Source organism: Neopsephotus bourkii, unplaced genomic scaffold (genome assembly GCF_033783945.1).
Source record: "Neopsephotus bourkii isolate Nb327-2 ecotype Australia unplaced genomic scaffold, CSIRO-AGI_Nbou_v1 NB_908, whole genome shotgun sequence".
NCBI lineage: Eukaryota > Metazoa > Chordata > Aves > Psittaciformes > Psittacidae > Neopsephotus > Neopsephotus bourkii.
Genome location: NW_026901402.1, coordinates 88,435 through 107,474, shown reverse-complemented (window position 1 = coordinate 107,474; position 19,040 = coordinate 88,435). Strand labels below are relative to the sequence as shown.

General features: G+C 44.5%; 1 protein-coding gene and 1 long non-coding RNA gene across 6 annotated transcripts in view; one reads left to right on the top strand and one right to left on the bottom strand.

Annotated features, from left to right (window-relative positions):
* LOC133214571 (uncharacterized) overlaps window positions 1-1,309 on the bottom strand; it is a 12,085-nt gene extending 10,776 nt beyond the window's left edge. For 2 of the 5 annotated variants that reach the window (XR_009726152.1, XR_009726151.1), the window contains exons 1-2: window positions 1,180-1,309; window positions 462-572 (exon numbers count right to left, since the gene is read on the bottom strand). This is a non-coding gene — a long non-coding RNA (uncharacterized LOC133214571). Of the gene's footprint in view, window positions 1-461; window positions 573-958; window positions 1,069-1,179 lie in introns of those variants that run through there. The other 3 variants (XR_009726154.1, XR_009726153.1, XR_009726155.1) reach the window with 3 other exon arrangements.
* Window positions 1,228-19,040, top strand: KBTBD11 (kelch repeat and BTB domain containing 11). The gene is made up of 3 exons (XM_061357533.1): window positions 1,228-1,676; window positions 16,018-16,149; window positions 16,579-19,040. Exon 3 carries the CDS (start codon window positions 16,654-16,656, stop codon window positions 18,418-18,420), a length of 1,767 nt encoding a protein of 588 aa, XP_061213517.1. The 5' UTR covers window positions 1,228-1,676; window positions 16,018-16,149; window positions 16,579-16,653; the 3' UTR covers window positions 18,421-19,040.

The window sequence follows — 19,040 nt, the reverse complement described above, 5'->3', positions numbered from 1 at the left end:
TAGAAATGTTTACATATTTTATTTAGAAAGAAGTCCCAAAACTTAGGTGTATGAAGTCCTGATGTTTTGAGGTTTCTTGAATTCTCATTTTCAGGTTTTTTTCCCCCTCAGTTTATCTGTTTTTCTCTTTTAAATGGGCTGCATTATTATTCATGTTCTCTCTTTAGTTACCTGCTGTATTTAACACTCGCCCATTTATGTTAGTCATTCTGTACTTGTGTGTTTGTTCTTGCTTGTTGTCCTTACTACAATCAGACCTAGACAGTAATTCAATAATACCTAGATATCAAGCACTTGAGTGTATTAAGGGCTAACTCAACACATATGAGTTTTAGCACAACTAAAGTAAAAAAGTAGGATTAATGGGACAAAATGAATGGGAAGACACCCAGCCATGCTTAACCATCACCACTATGATGCTGGAAGAACATACAGCCCCAGTGGTTACACTGCCAGCACACTGGAAATGAATGGTCAGGTTAATTTGAGAGAGGAGACTAGTAGCTTTGCAAGTCTGCTCAGGAGTGTCTCCACTTACTGGGTGGCTGCAGGAGAACCAGTCTGACGGGACCCTGGAGTCAGTGGAAAGAGGGGAAAAAGAGAAAAGCTGCGGATGAACAGTGGAGACATCAGTATCATAGGAAATCTATACATTGCAATGGCTACATGATACATCCAGGCACCAGCAATGGTTCAGAAAGGCTTAGATAGCACAGTGTCAGTGCCTACTACGCTGGTAGAAGTCACATTGTGGCCTGCAGCGGGACTTGAGCTAAGTATCAGCGACTGCACTGGGTGCAGATCCAGGGTACAACTAATATAACACCAGGGCTTTTTTCAAGAAACTGGGAAATGGGTGTAATTCTAGGAACCCCTTTACCAGCCTCAGCGTTGAAGAGCAGGACAAGATAGGAACCTGACCCAAACTGTAGTCAAAGGGAAACCACCTGGCTTCCACCTCACTGTGTCTCCGCGGGCAGAAACCCGAACAACCCAGAAGCTGCGGTTGGAAACCCCCCCGCAGCGAGAGACGGGGAGCCCCCAGCCGAGGTGGGAGGCCGGGTTGTCCGGAGGGGCCGTGTCCATCGGGCCGCCGTGTCCATGGGGCCGCCGTGTCCATCGGGCCGCCGCTGCAGCAAACCACACGGGCCCTCCCTTGGGCAGTGGAGCGGCAGCTACCTCAAAAACTGCTTCCCCCACCCCGCCGTGAGGTGAGGACCGCCGTTTCCCCGCCCGGCGGCGCCAGGAGGGAGTTTCTCCCCAGTGCGGGCAGGTGGGGCCGTTCTGCCGCCTGCCCCGCCTCACCGCAGCGGGGGAGCGCGAACACCCGGCCCGGAGCTGCGTAGCTTCCCGCCGCAGGGGCTGCCCCTTGCCGGGCGCCGCTGCGTGCAACAGGTCCGTGCTCCTTCCTCCCTCCGCCTGTGCGGGAGTGTGTCAGGCGAACAAAGGGGCTGAGCGCGGCCCCGCGCCCCCTCCACGCAGCGGCCGCCCGGCCCCTGTGCTTCAGCCATTTGCGTCGCCTGGCATCGCACCGCCGCTTCCCCCGCACCGCTTCTCCTTCCCGGCTTCCCCCGCCAGCTCCCGCTGCAAGAGCCGCTGCGCTGCAAGCTGCGAGGCGGAGGGGAGGGAGGGAGCTTCCCCAGAGCGACGTGGGGCTCGCCGGCCGTCACCCAGAGGTAAGCCCCTGCCTGCCGGGAGAAGAAGAAGAGGCAGCGCGGCGGCGGGCCGGGAAGAGGGTCGGGCACGTCCAGGAGGCGGGGGGCCGCGGCTCCGGACTCGGGACGTGCCCGACCCCCTCCGGGCCCCCCGCCGCGGAGCCTCCGGGGAGAATTAATTCCGGTATCTGCTTATAGCTGAGGTAAAATACACGCCGCGGAGACACGGTGTGGGGAGGTTTGGAGCACCCTCAGGTTTAATCGTGGTTTTCCTTCAGTACCCCTTAATCCATCTCCCCGGGGAACTAGAGAGTCAAAGCATATACCCGTATCCCTTCTCTGTATGTCGCAGAGGAGCCAAACGTGATGCCTGCGTATTTTGTTATCCTGCTGACCTACTAAAAATCTGAATGACTCTTTACAATAGCGTATAGAGATGTGTAACAGCAGCAGATTGCTTCCCGCTATAAATTCTTAATGGCGTGCTTCCCCATTCTGTTAAAAACACGTGAGAGGTGCGAGCCCTGGGTTTACACACGAGTGCATGGCTTTGCAGGGTGGAAGATGCTTGAATAAAACTACTGAATTTCGTTTGTCCAAAGCTCATAGGTTTCTTTTATGTGTGGTCCTTTAAAGCAAAAAAAAAAAAAAAAAGGCGGCTCCCAAACCCAAACTTACATGGCACAGAAATTGATAGTATTAGATCATATAGCCAACTTTTTTCACTTATCTAAGAGAAATAAAACCTTCTAGAAATAATATTATGTAAAGCTTTCCCATATCAATAGAAAATTAGAACAGAAAGCTAGAAAAAAAGTAGGGCAATAAAAAAATAGAATAGCAGTAACACAGAACAAATTTTTTTATATGATCTGAGAAGCTAAAGAGCTTCGTTTTTCATACTTAACCATCTGTCTCCCAGAAATTAAATGGAATGTTTATGGAAAATAGTAATTAAATTGCCAGTAGTATTGACAAAGCAATATGTGCTCCCCTGGTTTAACTCTGGCTCATTCTGCCTGTTCTGCATTCTTCTTTTCCCAGCACCCATCACACAGCATTTATTCACTCTTTAATTAGGACATCCAGTGCATGTCAGTGGGATCCTCCGGTCATCCACTGCTAATGGCAGTTTCTGATGAGAACCTGCCAAGAGCCCAGGACTGGTCCCTTGCCTGCCCCAGTTCCGCCCAGTCTGCATGGTCTTGCTCCTGGCAGTAGTGACACTGAAGTCAATGGTGACTCTTTTAGGAGATGGAGCTCACAGGACTGTGCCTTGTTAATACCAAAAGATTGAAATCCTTAATAGCTTCCTTTCTTCTATGAATGCTTTGCTGCATCGCTTTTCAGTGTAACAAATCGTCCAAATAGATGGACAGATCTGAAATGTCAATAAATATTAGAGCACCATTACTTGGCAGGAACATTCAATGAAAGCCATTAACTGGCTTTACTATAATAAAGCAGGATTATAGTATTTAGGGCTGGCCTGGGTTACTGTAAAGACAGTGATGTGGTTAGATGACTGGATCCAGATCCTACTTAGCAGGGGTTTCAGCATCCTATAGTATCCTGTTGCAAGAGGATATTAGGGGCAGCTGGCTGCTAAAGAAGGGTGTAATAAAACATGAAAGGAAATCCTGCAATTTCTTCTAACGTAGAATTAAACTTTTTTTTTCTTTTTTTTCTGGTGAGACCCTGTATGGATTTTGCAGGGATTTTGCTATATATCCCTTCTGAGAGAGATTCTGCAGCATTGCAGTTAGGCTATCTCTTTCCTGTGAACAGAAGTTGAGAAGTTATATACCACTTCACATCCTTGGAAATACCCATGTAAAAAATGAGCTCATTTTCATTGTGTTTTGATCTCATTAGGCTTCTCAGGACATGACACTTTTATATCTGCTGAGTTACTTTTCAATGGAATTGTCATCATCTGTTCTTCCCTGCTTCGGTTTTGGTCTCAGTGTTGTTTTGTCAGAGAACAGGCATGATTAGTTCCTTTCATTGGCAAAGAATTACTTTATGGTAGCTCAGGATTTGACAATCAGATGAACCTGATGCATGACTGAGCTGTCACTGGGTGGGAAGGGATCCTGCTCTTTCCCTAGCCTAGGACATACATTCCTGCCAGGTTCCTTGTGCTAGCACTAGTAACCATGTGATGGTACAGTGAATGGATAGAGATTTTGCCTTCCTCCTGCAGTTAATGAAGCAAACACTCAAGTTGACATGTGTCGGTGTTGGTATTATGAGTGGTCCTAGTCCTGTGACCAGAGCATTTAAATCTGCATGTAACTCTCTGCAGGATCAGTACCGTACATTGCTGTGTATTTTTCTTAGATAGCGTTAGCAATTAAGTGGCCTTTTTTCTGTCATTATCCTAAAATGCTACTTGTATGCTAACCATCAGTTCTGGCTTTGAAAGAATTACAGGACTGGGTCAGTATTGTATATGGGTGATTGAGTGTTAATGTAAACAGTTGGCTGGGTCCTTCGTTCTGCACTGCATGTTTGGTACTTTCTAGTGTCTTATTCCTCATCACTGAGGGTAGTAGGAATTCGTGATCGGTTAGATCAGTTTATTTAATGTAAGGCAAGATAAAATAAAATAAAACATCCAGTAGTTCCACAGATTTTGCACTCTGGTAGGGAGAAGATGTGTCACATAAATGCTTTTCACGTGCAGGGTTTCATGAACTGCCATTGCTATGCCTCTGGCTAAACCAGACAGGTGGACAACCATTTTTAATTTACTCAGAAACACATCAGAAACCACAACCTTTCCATACAAATCCACATAAATTGGACAAGCAGTTTCCATGCTGTTGTGTTGTCTGTCACAACATGATTTGCATTAATTAATAGTATTGAAGTTACCTTACACATGTACAGATTAGCACAAGCTGTTTGTTGTTTTTCTGGACACTGATTCCTCCAGAAGTGTTTTGAGAAGTAGAGTAAGGTTTGCATATAGATCTCAAAGTGCTGGAAGGCTGCTGGATTCCTGAATCATTTCAGGTCATCAACCTGTCAGAGATCTGCAGTATTTTTTTACTTTTTCTTTTCTTTTTTTCCTTGGAAGCAGCTCTGCTTTCCTCTCCCTCTCTTGTAAGTAGATTGGAAGAACAGACCCTAAGCTCTGGAGATAAACTATTATTTCTGTGACCCGTATTTTGAGTGTTAGGAAGAACCAAAAGCCAACCCTTTGCTACAGGAACAGCATGCGAACGACAGATGTTCTGATTCTGTCAGTCAGAGACAAATCTTTTTATGGTAGAGCTCTTCTCTTATCCTGTAGCTTTCTTTCAGCTCTTCTTTACTGCAGCTTCCCGCATTGCCTCAGTTAAAAAAAAAAAAAAAGCTGCACGTACATACACATTTGATTGTACAGTTGTGGTGGGTTGACCCTGGGAACATGCCACGTGCCCACCAAAGCTGCTCTATCACTCTCACAGGGGAAAGAAAAAGGCTTATGGGTTGAGATAAGGACAGGGACAGATCACTCGCCAATTACCATCACCAGCAAAACACACTTGGGAAATTAATGTAATTTATTACTAGGGAAATCAGAGTAGGATAATGAGAAATCTAAAAACACCTTCCCCTGACCCTCTCTTCTTCCTATGTGCAACTTCACTCTCAGTTTTCTCTACCTCTCCCAGAGTGGTGCAGGGGGTTGGGGTCAGTTTATCACAGATTGTTTCTGCTGTTCCTTTCCTCCTCAAAGGAAGGACTCTTCACAGTCTTTCCTTGCTCCAGCCTGTGGTCCCTCCCACAGGAGACAGTCCTCCAGAATTCCTCCAGCAGACTACAGTTCTTCACGGTGTGGGTCCCTTCTACAGGGTGCAGTCCTGCAGGAGCAGACTTCTCCAGCATGGGTTCCTCTTTCCACTGGGACACAGGTCCTGCCAGGAAGCCTGCTCCAGTGGGGACTTCACGAGGGGTCACAGCCCCTGCTCTGGCATGGGGTCCTCCTACACAGGTGTTAATCACTGTTGCTGATGGGCTTGGGCTTGGTCAGTGGTGGATCCATCTTGCAGCCAGCTGGCATTTGCTCTGTCGAACACAGAAGCTTATAGCAGCTTCTTACAAAAGCCACCCCTGTAGCCCCTTGCTGCCAATACCTTGCCATGCAAACCTAGTACAACACAGTAAGAAATCCAGATGCTCATAAAGTTAATGGGAATTTTCCCTTGACTGCAACAGGGCTGGGATTTAAAGTGATGTCATACTCTGGCTTTATCAAAAAGCTCTGTGAAACGTAGGTGGAAATTTCTAGCTGCAAGCTACTAGCACAAGCCTCATCCTCTCCAAAGCCATGGAAGTGGGCAGTATATAGATACCTTCTTGATTAGTAACAACTGATAAGAGTTCTGAAGGAGTTTGGTTTTCACAGCAGATACAGAAACAGTAAAGTAAATGTCACTTGAGTGTATTGCTTTTGTGAAGTTTACAGTCAGTTAGTGTCATGTGTCCCAAGAAGTTTTACAGTGTGATATGGGAAACAGAGGGCGAAGACTGTTTGTGTGTATTCATATGATAAAATCCACTGGTGCTGCTTGTCATTGATTAGGGTGAGGTCTATACCACTCATTCTTTGTGACGGAATACTAGAAGTCCTTCATGATAGGCAACAGAGTTGTCTGTGAAATTTTTAGCCCAATGCCTGGACAGTGTCCCTGCCAAGACATTTTGGCACCTTATGGGAAATAAATGGTTCTGTTGCATGCCCAAAATCAGGCAGCTTTTCAGAGCACAGTAGCTGAAAAGCTTCAATATCTGCTTTTGGGAAATGTTGATGTGTAACTAAAATTTCTCCCTAGTCAGAAGAAACTATAGATTTATAATTGAAACATCAGAATTTCAAAATGGTCAAGAACCACAAACTAGGACCCCTCAATCTGTGCTTCTCACACCTCCCAAATCATAACCATAAAACCAAACATCTCTTTGCCTCACAGCTTGATTGAAACATCTTAGTTCTTACTCCAGGTCCCCACTATGTGCAGCTATTCCCAGATTGCTACCTAATAAATGCAAGAATAGCACTGTGACTATCGCACATGATGTCAATTTAACTGCATGAAATAACAAGTCTTTATCCTGTAGCACTTGAAAAGGGCATGTTTGAATCATAGGTTAGTCAGCCACACTACAGTCTTTACTTCTCCTGTGTCAGGAAGTCCAAAAGCACGTGGGACAGTCTTGAGGTAGCTGTGATCATTACCACCATTCATGATTGTGCTGCCAGTCTGTGTGTCTCTTCAGAAAAAATATTGATCATTTTGGTAAAACAGAATACTCCCAAGTCAGCAGATATAAAAGTGTAGAAGACAAAGAAGTGAAGTCCAAAGTGAAAGGCAGCATGTATATTTCTTCAGGGTATCCAGGATGATGCATTTGACACCTGGTTTTCCATCAAGATCCTTGGCCAAACCAGAGAAACCATAGTTGTGAGACAGATGATTTGAGCAGAACAATGCTTTGACTTAATTCAGCCAGAAGTTATTGGCTTGGTACAAGAGTAGGATTCTTTGGCCTGTTCTTGCAGGAATAAGATTAGCTAACCACCAGGCAGTCTTTTCTGTTCTTTAATTTCAGGCATCTCAATTGTTACCTATCTGGCCTGCTAAGAAAAAAAATAAATACTGCCAGAGGTATTAAATTGCTTGCACTGATTTCTAGAAGTAAAAGTTCAGTATAGTCAGAGAAATCAGTGCAGCCAGAAAGCCTTTGCCTGAACACTCAGACTCAGCATATGAAATTCATATTATAGTAAAGAAAATTGTGTCCAATACAGAAGGTGTCAGGCCATAGCAATAAGAGTATTTTAATAGAAACCCATTTTATTTCTATCTTCGAATGACTAGCAACTGTTACTTTCTAGCAACATAAATAACATCCATTACAGCCAATTTTCTCCCCCTGTTCAGTTCTTATGACCACATGTTGCCTCATATTTTATTAAGCCCCTAGATACGTAGCTGTTGTGCTGCTAAAAAGCATTCCCATTGCTTGGTGAGTTCTGTGCTGACAGCCTATAGGTACTTCTGGTAGTAAAGTCTTGCCACAGAAGTACCTATGACTGTAGCATGTGTGTCTGCTCTGAGATCAGCAAAAGCATTTTTCAGTCCTAGCACAAGCCAAAATGGCTTGGATCTCCAGACAGTGTAACTGAGCCCTGCCCCACCCAAGACAGTGGGAGTAAGTACGGGAAGTTCTTTTTCATCAGGGAGCAGAACCCAGGATACTTCTTTCTCTCTCTCTTGGTAGCTTCTTTTTTTCTCGTTTCTGTAAAAAGTAATACAGCTTCAGTCTGAAGGACAGTAACTCTTCTTTCAGTGTCTTGATGGTTTGGGCACTGAGTTGACATTTGAAGCTTTTAATCCTTTCAAACAAAGGAAGGAGCATCATCAGGTTTCTCATAGGGCATGGTCAGAGTTCTGACCATTGAAGAGAAAGGTGAAGTAGCAACAAGAGTCAGTACTGCTAGCTTTTAAAATAATTTAGGTTTATTTTGGAGAGGATTCTTGGCTGAGGTACTCAAAGCAAGAACTGACACCTCCTGACCACAAAAGGTAAACATTTCATCACCGTAGTCTTTGGTGTTCTACTACTGGCTAACCCTTGGTAGTTCTTGTATGCCATTATTTGAAGATGCCAACCAATTGGCATCTAACTGTACCCACACAGTGCATAAGGGTACAGAACCTGGCCATGTGTTCCAGATTCCATTCCAGGAGCTGGTTTCAGGTAGATCAGCAGTACTTTACAGCTCAGACACACAACATCTGTCTCTGCCCTTGCAGGAGAACTGGGAAGTGCATCCCACTCACCTCTGGGATCAGTTCTATGTAGTAATATGGCCCCATGTCTCTCCACATTGGCCTGGTTTCCATGAAATAATAAATAAAAGAAGTCAAACTGCTCTGAGTAATAGTTAGCAGTTAGAGGCCTAACAGGAAACTCTACCAGCAGCATTTATGCCACAGCAGAAAGAAGTCTGTGCAAGCTAAATCTTTTCCTCCTTTCAAATTAGGGCTGTCATGCTGTAGTTTTTCTTGCTATCTGATCTGGCTGTCTTAGGTCTTATATTTCTGTTGCATTACCATCTGCTGGATAAAACTTCCCTCAAAGTCAGCCTTTGCCATGCTTACCATTGCAGCATGTCTCTCCATCTTTGAAACCAGTCCAAAGTCTGTGTAGAGATAATGTCTGCAGAAACCTGGAACTATTTTGTAAATCTAACTAGATGTACTGTAATTTCTAGCTGCAACTAGAATGACTGTAAACCTTAATTTTGAAAAGGTATCTGGGCAAAGAAACAATATATGATCTCCAAAAATGAGAAGGGTGCCATTCACTGTGTATCTGAAGGACCTCTGCCTTTCTAAGCATTGTTTACTTAACTCATCAAGAAATGAATGAGCCTGTTCAGTCTTTAAAAGTGGGGCTTTTTTTTCTCTTACATACCTGATTCCAAGTTTGCCTGGGAAAAGGTGTGATTTAATTATTCCCTCTTCTAGAAGTTTTCCTTTTGCTTTCTTTTCCTAGGCATAATGTTGGCTTTCCTTTGAAATCTATTGTTTTCCTCAGTTCTGTCTTTCCCAAGCTCAGTGGTGACATACTTTGTCAGATTTCTGGTGCTTTGAGCTATTTAATCTGTATGTATTTTCCATAATGATATTAAAAGCAAAATCCAGCTTTATTTTAAAGCAAGCAACTTAATTTCCCTCAAATTAATTGGCCCACCTTCTGTATTAAATGCAGTACATAGCAGGTGTGTTGCAAGAATACAGGATGTTCATGGAGATCAAATGCTCTTCTGGATTACAAAACCAATCCTGACTCTTCTATTTTCAAAAATCTATCTGAAGAAATATGCTGGTTTGTTTGACTGTTTCTCTCAGTGGATATTCTCATCCTCCTTTATTAGTACCAACATTGCCAAAGTGTTCTCAGAGACTGAACATGTTTGCAATTATTTATTTGTTGACAACTCAGTTTAATGCTGAGAAACATTTCTGCTATAGACATTACAGCAGTTAATTGCACTAACACTCAAGGCTTTTAATCAGCACAAGCTGATGCTTTGCTTGAGGTTAGTACTCCTAGTGTATGGCAATTTCCACAATTCAAGGTCAGAAAGAATCACTAGATCAACTAGTCTGCTCCTGTCAAATTTCATTCCCCCTGGACTCCCAAGTGCCTTCCAGCAAGGCACACACTCCTGATCTGCTTCATTGCATAAGAGTAAGGGTTTTCCTGTATCAGATCAAATGTCCTTCTAGTCTGATGTCCTTCCTCTCACTTGGACCATAATCCAGTATTGAAAGAAGTGTGTAGCAGAGTAAAAATGTGTGTTTCCTCACGGGATACTGCTTAATCTCTGAAGATTAATACTCTGACCATTTCCCAGTTCAGGATCCTACTAAGGTGGACACATTTTTAGAGTTTAGCATGTATTTCGGCACTTAAATAGATTGCCTTCCTCAAGCCCTTTCCTCACTTTCTCATTAGTTGATGTAGATTTCAGTGTCCACAGTATGCTATGGTAGGGTTGTTTTTTTTACTTTGTCCCTCAGTAGTGTAAATATTTTGCTTTGTTTACGCTATGCTTCTCCCCCTTGGCTTTTTTAAGGCTTTCTCCATTAGCCTAAGCAAGCCATTAGTATGCAGAATTTTCATGTGCCTACACTTGTGCACCGTCATCAAGTCACAGAGCAAACATACCAACCCTGAAGAAGTGTCAGCACTGCATTTCTCAGGCTTGCTCTACCTGTTCTCCAAGCTATTAGCAACCTTCTCTCCAAAGCCGTAGAACTGTGGCTGTGAGCTGATGCCTAAGTTAGGTATCATCTTTTTGCTTGGGAGCTGGCTCAAGAGTGGTATACACTGGGTGGAGACAGAGTAAGCTCATGTCTGGTTGCAGAGTGCTGTTACAAGTCTCTCACTGAAGTGTTTTTCTATAGCTCTCAAATAATTCGGTACATGGTCTGAAATCCTCCCAGATTTCAAAATGCTACTACAAAAATGTAAAGCCTGGAACATCCATCCATCTGTAGGTGAAAGGTAACCTTTTCCCGGTATACACATTCAAGGACTGCATCCATCTTTTCAGCTGTATCATTGTGCTGGTATGTTACGCACAGCTGTACACTGTATGTTCACAGCTGTATACAGCATGCACAGCTGTGTATGTATGTAATGTAATGTTAGATGCATCCTGATATGATGGAAGTAACCAGTCTTTAGTTTATCACAGACATAATCGTGCTCTCTCATTATCTAGGACTGTAATTAGGAGGTCATGTCTAGGGGTAGCACCCATTCTCCATAAAAGGTTTTGTTTGTGCAGTATGGTATTGCTGTGCCATTATCTCCTGATCTGTAGTGCATTAGTGATGAAGACATCACATCAGCCCTGGAGTTTTCCCTGAAGGTATTGTAATTATTCAAAATCTTGTTTATGACTGTTCTTTTTTTTGTTAGTCTTTCTTTCTTCTAAGAGATATTGGAGAGGACTTGCACTTAACCTTTGCTACACTTGCTTTTGTGGGAGTGTTATTTCCTTTTTGGTGTGTGAACTCCTGAGAGACACTCCTCCTCCCGAACTACTTGTGAAGAGTCTAAACTGGAAGGAATTTAAAAGGATAGCTTCCTTTTTAGAGATTGATTGTCTCTATGGATATTAGTCTTAAGAAAGCTTTTCTCTGATCATAATGACTGCTTAGAACATGTATATTTTTAGTTTAGATTTGCTAACTATAATATTGATTTCATCAGGCTTTTGATAATATTTTTATTATGACTTACTTCCTCTCTCTCTTCCTCCCTGTCAGACACACACAGACTTTTCTTCCTCTGAGTTTCTGATGAAAAATTGCTGCCCACATGTTTCTTGTATGGTCTGTAATCATAAGCTGTATTTCTTAAATGTTTATTTATCTTTATGGTTGTATGAAAATTACGCACTTAAGAGATAAAAACATTCATACCTCTATTACATGTGAGAAAATGACAGCACCTTGAGATGTCACAAGGAAGCTGCATAGGCAAGTTAGTATTGGATGCAATACTACAAAAGACATACATCCATCCACACTAGGATTGTATTGTAACCCAAACTTTGAGAACCCCTAATTTAAAAAGGGAAAAAAACAAAACAACAACAAAAAAGAAAAAGGAAAGAAATTTATTTCCTGCAATTTTTCTTAAGGTGGGGCACTGAAAGACAATTCTTTCTTTCTTTCTTACAAGCAGGAGGTTAATCAAGCAGTCAAGAGCTAGAGTTTAAATGCAGAATAGGATGCAAGAATTCAAGTGGTTCAAGCCTTTTCAGAGAAGTCCCATCTCAATGCTCCTGTTTTCTCCAGTGGTGAAGACTATGAAGAGACCATTTCCCCCCCCACCCCTCCCAAATTTCAAAGATCTGTTCAATGGGCAGCATAAAACCAGAATGTATTTATAATTATGCAAACTTCTCTACACTTGACTCTGCCCTCTAGAAGTCTAGAATACTCAGCATTCAACGCTGAACTGGATGTCTTCACACTGGCCAGTTCTACTTTTAACAGTCATCTTTTAGTTTTTAAAATAAATACAAGTGTTGTTTTCTCTCTTTTCATGATCCTACCTCTTTGGATTACTTAGTCATCTCAATCAGATGATGCTCCTGTCCTGAAGAAGTTCTCTACTGGGATGAAATTTGGCAGTACAAGTTTTTACAAAAAGCATTTCCTGGACTGAGGTGGAGCAGAATGGCATTCTGTCAGTTCTGATGTAGTGTTTCTTGGGGAAGATAGCCTGCTTATGTAAATTTGAGTTACTTATGATAGGGAAAGCACTACTTTTATTAACCCTGAGACTGAGTCAAAGCAGTTTCCATTTGTGAACTGGAAAGCAGTAACCCAATTCCGCCTATATGTGCATATTCCACAGAGAAAGTGGGTCTTGCTAGAGGACAGGGTCAAAGGTTATTGGCACTGCATTAAAAAAAAACAAAAAACAAAAACCAAAACAACAAACAACAACAAAAAACCCAAACAAAAACAAGCATTTAATTGGATTTTATCAGAACTGCCAAATGAATGCAGTGCCAGGAAACTTTACCTGCAGCTCTTCATTACAGTTCCTCTGTCAGAAAAAGCTATGCGACTTTATCTGTGCTGTTACTTCAGCAATGTCTCACAGCATCTGAGGTTGAGGCCACACATCCAGGATATTTTAAGTGTGTCACTGCCAAGTCTGTAAATACAGTTCATGTTTTTTGGCAGTTCTTCTGTCCATTAATATTACATCATCCCTAGACCAAACCCATGATAATGAAAACAGTTTTAGTCCAAGTAATTCAGCTTCTGACTTAAAAGTCCCCAGTATAAAAGGTGACATCAGTCCACAGATGCCCTGTACTCTAAACAGCTTGCTTCCTTTTCCAGTACCAGTTCTGTTTGGGAATTTTTTATAAAGGTTCTAAAGTCAAACTTGTTTTAAGCCAAATGAGATTGTTAGGAGCTCAGATTCTTTTGAATCAGCACAGCTATCAAATATCTTCTGCAAGTCTGTATTTTTTTAGTGTTCTGTGTCACCAGAACAGCACTACAACTCTTTGATCTCTGTAGATAAGAAACAAATGAAGGAGTTCAGTATTGTATTTCCATCAGCCGCTTTCAGCTTCTTCCTGTTTTATACTAAATCCATGACCTTTTAACTCAGGCCGTGTTGCTCAATAGTGGGAAGGTTCCACAATTCTCTGAATTGATTTTTCAGCTTCATCACTGTGTAATTCCCGCACTTTGTTTTCAGCTAGGCAAAGGTTCTGAGATTGCTGGAGCAGTCATTGACAAAGTCCTCCAAACCCTCTTTCATCTTTTCTAAGTCTTCAAGCTTCCCCATAGAGTTCCTTGTTTCCTAAATTGAATGCAGTGCTTTGATTCAAGTCTTTCTCATATTCAACGTGAATTTCAACATACTCTTGGTAGTTAGCTTTAAATATACCGGCAGGTAATATTCTTCAGAATTCTGCTGCTTGCCATTAGCAAGCAGTACCATCAGTCCTTCCTCCCTGTGATTCCTCAAGATGTTAACACAGGTGTTTGTAAGGGCTAACTATGGTGGGTGGCAAGCTTCTTAATAACATTTCAGTGTCAAGGCAGAGGAAGATGTCTAAGCGCAGCAGACATCTGAATATGGGAAAAGGTGTGATTAGTGTGTTTGTGAAGGATCTCACCCTTTTTATTTTCATTAGGCAAGTAAGTTGAAAAGATCACTTGTTCTGGATGCTGGTTTTAACAACTTTGATATCTAACTGGTGATTTTCTTTTGAGATATAGTGCAGGAAATACATTTCACCATTTGGAGATACTATTGGATTACAGCTACTGGTTTTGATTTTTTACATTTAGTCACCCACACTTTTTATTTTTGGTAGCATTCTCTTTCATTCTTGTTTCTCCTGTAAAATCAAGCAGGAGACTGAGAGCTTGGCACTATCTGAAGCTGGTCCTTCCTTCTTGTAAAGGAAGAGTACATAAGTAGGAGAACTCAGAAGTGGTCTCAAAAGTGAGGGATGTCTGAATCCAGGAAAGATAGTGAGGGTAATGGGGGAAAGTATTAGCACTCTTTGCATGTTCATAATTAAGGGCAGGCTCTCCAGAGCTGTAGCAGGGTAAGGATTGAGTATCAGGGTACTCAGCCCAAGAAAGAGCAGAGGAGATGTAAAATGTTTCAATTGCTTATGTTACAAATGATATACTGATAGCAATTTTATTAATGTAACAGGACATCAGAGCAACACCACATCATTCTAGGTGTTTTTCTAACCATCTCTATTTGACCTTTGTCATTTTACCACTGTAAGTTATAGTAGTGGCTCTTGAACAGAGCTAGATCATCAGGGCTCTGGCAGGCCTGGAGCAGAAAGCAGATTAATCTCAATGTCTGTAGCAAAATATATCAGAATTAAAATGACTATATAGTGAATTCAGTACTGTGAAGACTTACTGAAAACCAAAATCAACATCAACATCAAAATCAACAATGGGGCAACATCAACAGGGATGTTGCCTCACTTAAATTATTAAATGAATCAATATATATTCCACAGACACACTTGAGTGTCGACACAGATCACTGCACTTCTTGTCTAGTTAAAGCTACAGAAAAGTCAGCAAAACCTAACCTAATGAGTTTTGGTTTGGACCTCAGAAAATATGCCACTAAGGCTTTCCAAAGTTCATAAAATGTCACAGAAAGTTCCAAAATGACAGTTTTTTAAACACCTGGATGAGAAATACAAGGTTTGTGAAATCTACTAATTCAAGTAAAGAGTTTCCAAATGCTGTTGAAACCTTGGTACTGTTTCCAGGGCTCTAATATCCAGAAATCAAACCTCAGTATTGATTTATTGTCTAACTGAATGTGATCAAATGTAGTAGAAAGTCCTTCACAGGGCAAGTGCAAAAAATAAAAACCCATAGAAGAAAATTGATCCTGTCATTTAAGTGAAGTTTGCTTGTGCAAGTATTGGCTTCTACGTTTCATGTCAATGTTGTGAGTGTCCTGACAGTGTCAGTTACCAATTATGCTTTCATTAAGAAAAATCAGAAAGTTAGATTTTCTTAATATTAATTTAATAGGGTAAATAAATCCTCTCTGCTAAAAGGAACTCACAAGGTATATTTTACATAGAAATGATTGTTCCTTGAGGACTGTGAAAAACCTGTGAACAGGGATCTTAATGGAAATTAGTAACCTCCCTTAAAAAAGAATCAGAGCTACAGATACTTACTAAATGAAATTAAGTGCAATTTGACAGTTTTTATGCGTCATTCATCCAAACTTAAACCGAGCCTGGGAAATTTGTAAACAAACAATGAGGCAAACAAACAGCACTTTGTGAAATTCTAAAAGCTACATTTGTGAAACGGTGATATAACTGGGTGCTGATTGTGTTGACAGGGACTAACCTACTTACAGTCATGCCCTGTAGGCTGCCATTTTCCCAGAAGAAACTTCATGTTCTAATTATGTATTGTAATTTTTGCTTGCTTCTACTTTTTATTAACAGAAATCTTTCAGACATGAACCAGTCCCTATGAAGTGTGATTTATGTCCCCCTAATGCATTACAGCTACATACACTGTTACATACATGCCAGATCGCTTTTGTCATGACAACACAAAAACCTTTTTGATGTGTTTTGTAAACAGTTTGAATCTATTAGCATACTCTGGTCACTTTAAGATACTGTAGATATGCTGTTAAAAGAAACATGGCTGTAATAGCCCTAAACTTCTGAGTGAGCAGAAAATCTATCAAGTTTAAAACTAATCAGGTGTTTTTACGCTCTTTTAAACAGGGGGAATGCGTATGAGGAGTGGTGATACGAAGACACCTTCACAAAGGTCATGTAAAGAAAAACTTGGCTAGTGGGGAATCTCCTTCCAGAGTAGATTGCAGCCACTACCTTCCACTGAAGCAGTTGCACAAGGTGAATAAATTATGATGGTACTCCTAAGTACCTGCCTTTAAATGATGTTTTTCCTCATTGCCAAGCGCAGCGTAGGGACCACTTGCCAGGAAAAGGATGCAGTGCGCACAAACTGCTTCACAGTTTTCCATAGCAACAGGAAAACGGGAATTGCTTTTCAGGCTGTTGCGGTGCTCATCGGGGCGATATCCCCCCCCCCTCCCCAGAAAGAGGCCGTGTTTTCGGGGGATGAGCTAGTGCAGTTAGTCCCGGGAATTGGGAGGCAGCAGAGCCGCAGGACGGATCCTCCAGGGGAAAGGAGAAACGCGGATTTAGCCCCGGAAACCAGACGCAGCCCCGCCTGCGAGAGCGGCGGCTCTGTGTTAAGCCGGAGGAGCGGGGAGGCGGGCTGGGCTGCGGGAAGCTGAGCGCTCTTCGGTTTCCCTGCAGGTGATGGCCGCCCCGCTGCGGCCCGGAGCCCTCCGCACGGGCGCGGCGCAGCGCCGGCACAGCTAGCGGGCATCCATGGAGGGCAGCGGTGCCGCAGAGGAGGAGGAGAGCGGGGCTGGGCCCGGCGCCCCACCGCCGCCGCCACCTCCTACCCCGGCCGCCCCCTGCGGCTTCAGCTCCTCCCTCTGCTTCAGCGCCACCGCAGCCGAGCCGCAGCCGCCCGCTGCCGGGGGCCGGGTAGTGGAGAGCCAGTGGGAGATCAACAACGCCGCCTGCCAGCCGGAGGAGGAGGAAGAAGCGGTAGGGACGCTAGACCGTCCGGCGGAGGAGCCCGATCTAGTCATCGAGGTCTCGGGGCGTCGAATCCGGGCGCACAAGTCGGTGCTGGCGGCCAAGAGTGACTATTTTCGTGCCCGCGCCTCACGGGACGTCCTGCGTGTGAAGGGAGTGAGCTACGGGGCACTGCGGCTCCTCATCGACTATGTGTACACAGCCCGCATGGGCGAGGTGCGGCACGACAACCTGGCCGAGGTGGTGAGCGGAGCCCGAGTCCTCCAGATGCCCTGTGCCCTGCACTGTGCCGCCGAGGCAATGCGTGCCCAGCTCCGCCTCAGCAACTGCTACCAGCTCCTCTGCCTGGCCAAGAAGCAGCGGCTGGCGGAACTGCGGGAAGCTGCCTACCGCTTCATGAGCGATCACTACCTGGAGGTGTTGCGGGAGCCCAGTGTCTATGGCCGTCTCAGTGGCACTGAGCGGGACCTTATCCTGCAGCGGCGCATGGAAGCCGGCCGGCCCTGCTTGTTGGTAGCCGAGGTCAGCGATGCTTTCGAGCGGCCAGGTGGTAGCAGCCGGCCACAGAGCCGGGAGAGCAGCCGGCCACAGAGCCCCTCCTCCGTGGTGTCACTGGAGGAGAGTGGCTCCCTCATCCACTGCTACCAGGAGGCCAGTGGCGAGTGGAGGGTGCTGACACGCCTGCCCGAGGAGGCCAATGCTAAGGGCTGTGCCATGTGCGTCCTCCACAACTACCTCTTCCTAGCAGGGGGCATCATGGCAGGGCCAGCAGGCAGTGAATCCCGGGCCCGCCTTTCTGACAAGGTCTTCTGCTACAACCCCCTAACTGATACCTGGAGCCAGGTGCGGCCACTGGCTCAGCCCCGCTCACAGCTTAAGCTGCTGGCCCTGGATGGTTACCTCTATGCTGTGGGGGGTGAGTGCCTCTTCACTGTGGAGAGGTATGACCCACGGGCAGACCGCTGGAGCCCTGTGGCACCCCTGCCCAAGGGTGCCTTCGCTGTGGCCCACGAGGCCACCACCTGCAATGGGGAGATCTATGTATCAGGAGGCTCCCTGTTCTACCGCCTGCTCAAGTATGACCCCAAACGTGATGAGTGGCAGGAGTGCCCTTATAACAGCAGCCGCCGGCGCTCTGCTGACATGGTGGCCTTCAAGAGTTTCATCTATCGCTTCGATGTGAGCAGTGGCCGTGGTGGGGAGCAGGGCCCAGGTGGTGGGAGTGGTGGTGGTGTTGAAGTTTTCCGGTACAATACAGTGGCCAAGCACTGGAGCCAGTGTGCCAGCCTGCGGCCCAGTGGTGGCCCCATCCAGCCCTTTCGCTGTGCCCCCTTGGGCAACACCATCTACTGTGTCAACCGGACCGGCACCCTTCGCTTCAACCTAGCCCAGGATGGTGAGGTGGAAGCAGATGGTGGGCTCAAGGGCACCTTTGATGGAGAGCTTCTTAAAGCTCCGTTGGATGCCAAGGGTGTCCTCCTACCCTTTGTGCTCACTCTCCCCGAGAGGCTGGACAAAACAGGGGACCAGGAGGGCTCCCTCCCACTGTGAGGTGCCCAGCCTGGCTCTGGCTTCCCGAGTGGGGAGCGGGATTGCAGCTGTGGGGAAGCACAAACTCCCCCCTGCAGAGAGGACCCTCTCTGCCATGTTGCAGAGAGAGGGGACTCTCCCTTTCCTCCTCTCTGCTCCCAAGATGTTGAACTGGAGCTGCTTGGTTGTAACGCATCTGATGTTTGTTGTGCTTTGTGTGAAAAGCCAAGCACATGAAAGGAAAAGCTGCTATAAAGGATGACCTCTGGGTTATGTTTGTGCCAATTCCCAATCTGAGCAAAAAAAACCACAAGACAACTTCTTTACACCTGGATTTCTGAAAGATTCCTGACAACAGTGTCCTAATGGGACGGTACTGATAGTATTGGTTGTGCGTTTACACGTAGTTGCAGTCTGGGCTGGAGCTTTTTCTGCCATTTATTTTCCTTCTTTCTGGGATGATAGGGAGGGATAAACACAGCATAGTTTAGCTGCATTTGTTTTTAGGTTAAACCAACTATTTCCTGTGGTGGAAAAGTATAGGAAGAACATCTCCATCACAGCCTATTCTGGTGCAATAGAGGGTTTAAGGAAGTCTTGGCACTGTGTGGTCCCAGGAATTTCAACCACAAATGATTTAA

Bases quoted from the DNA above. Each gene is read 5' to 3' on its own strand.
- KBTBD11 (XM_061357533.1), top strand. From the start codon at position 16,654: ATGGAGGGCAGCGGTGCCGCAGAGGAGGAGGAGAGCGGGGCTGGGCCC.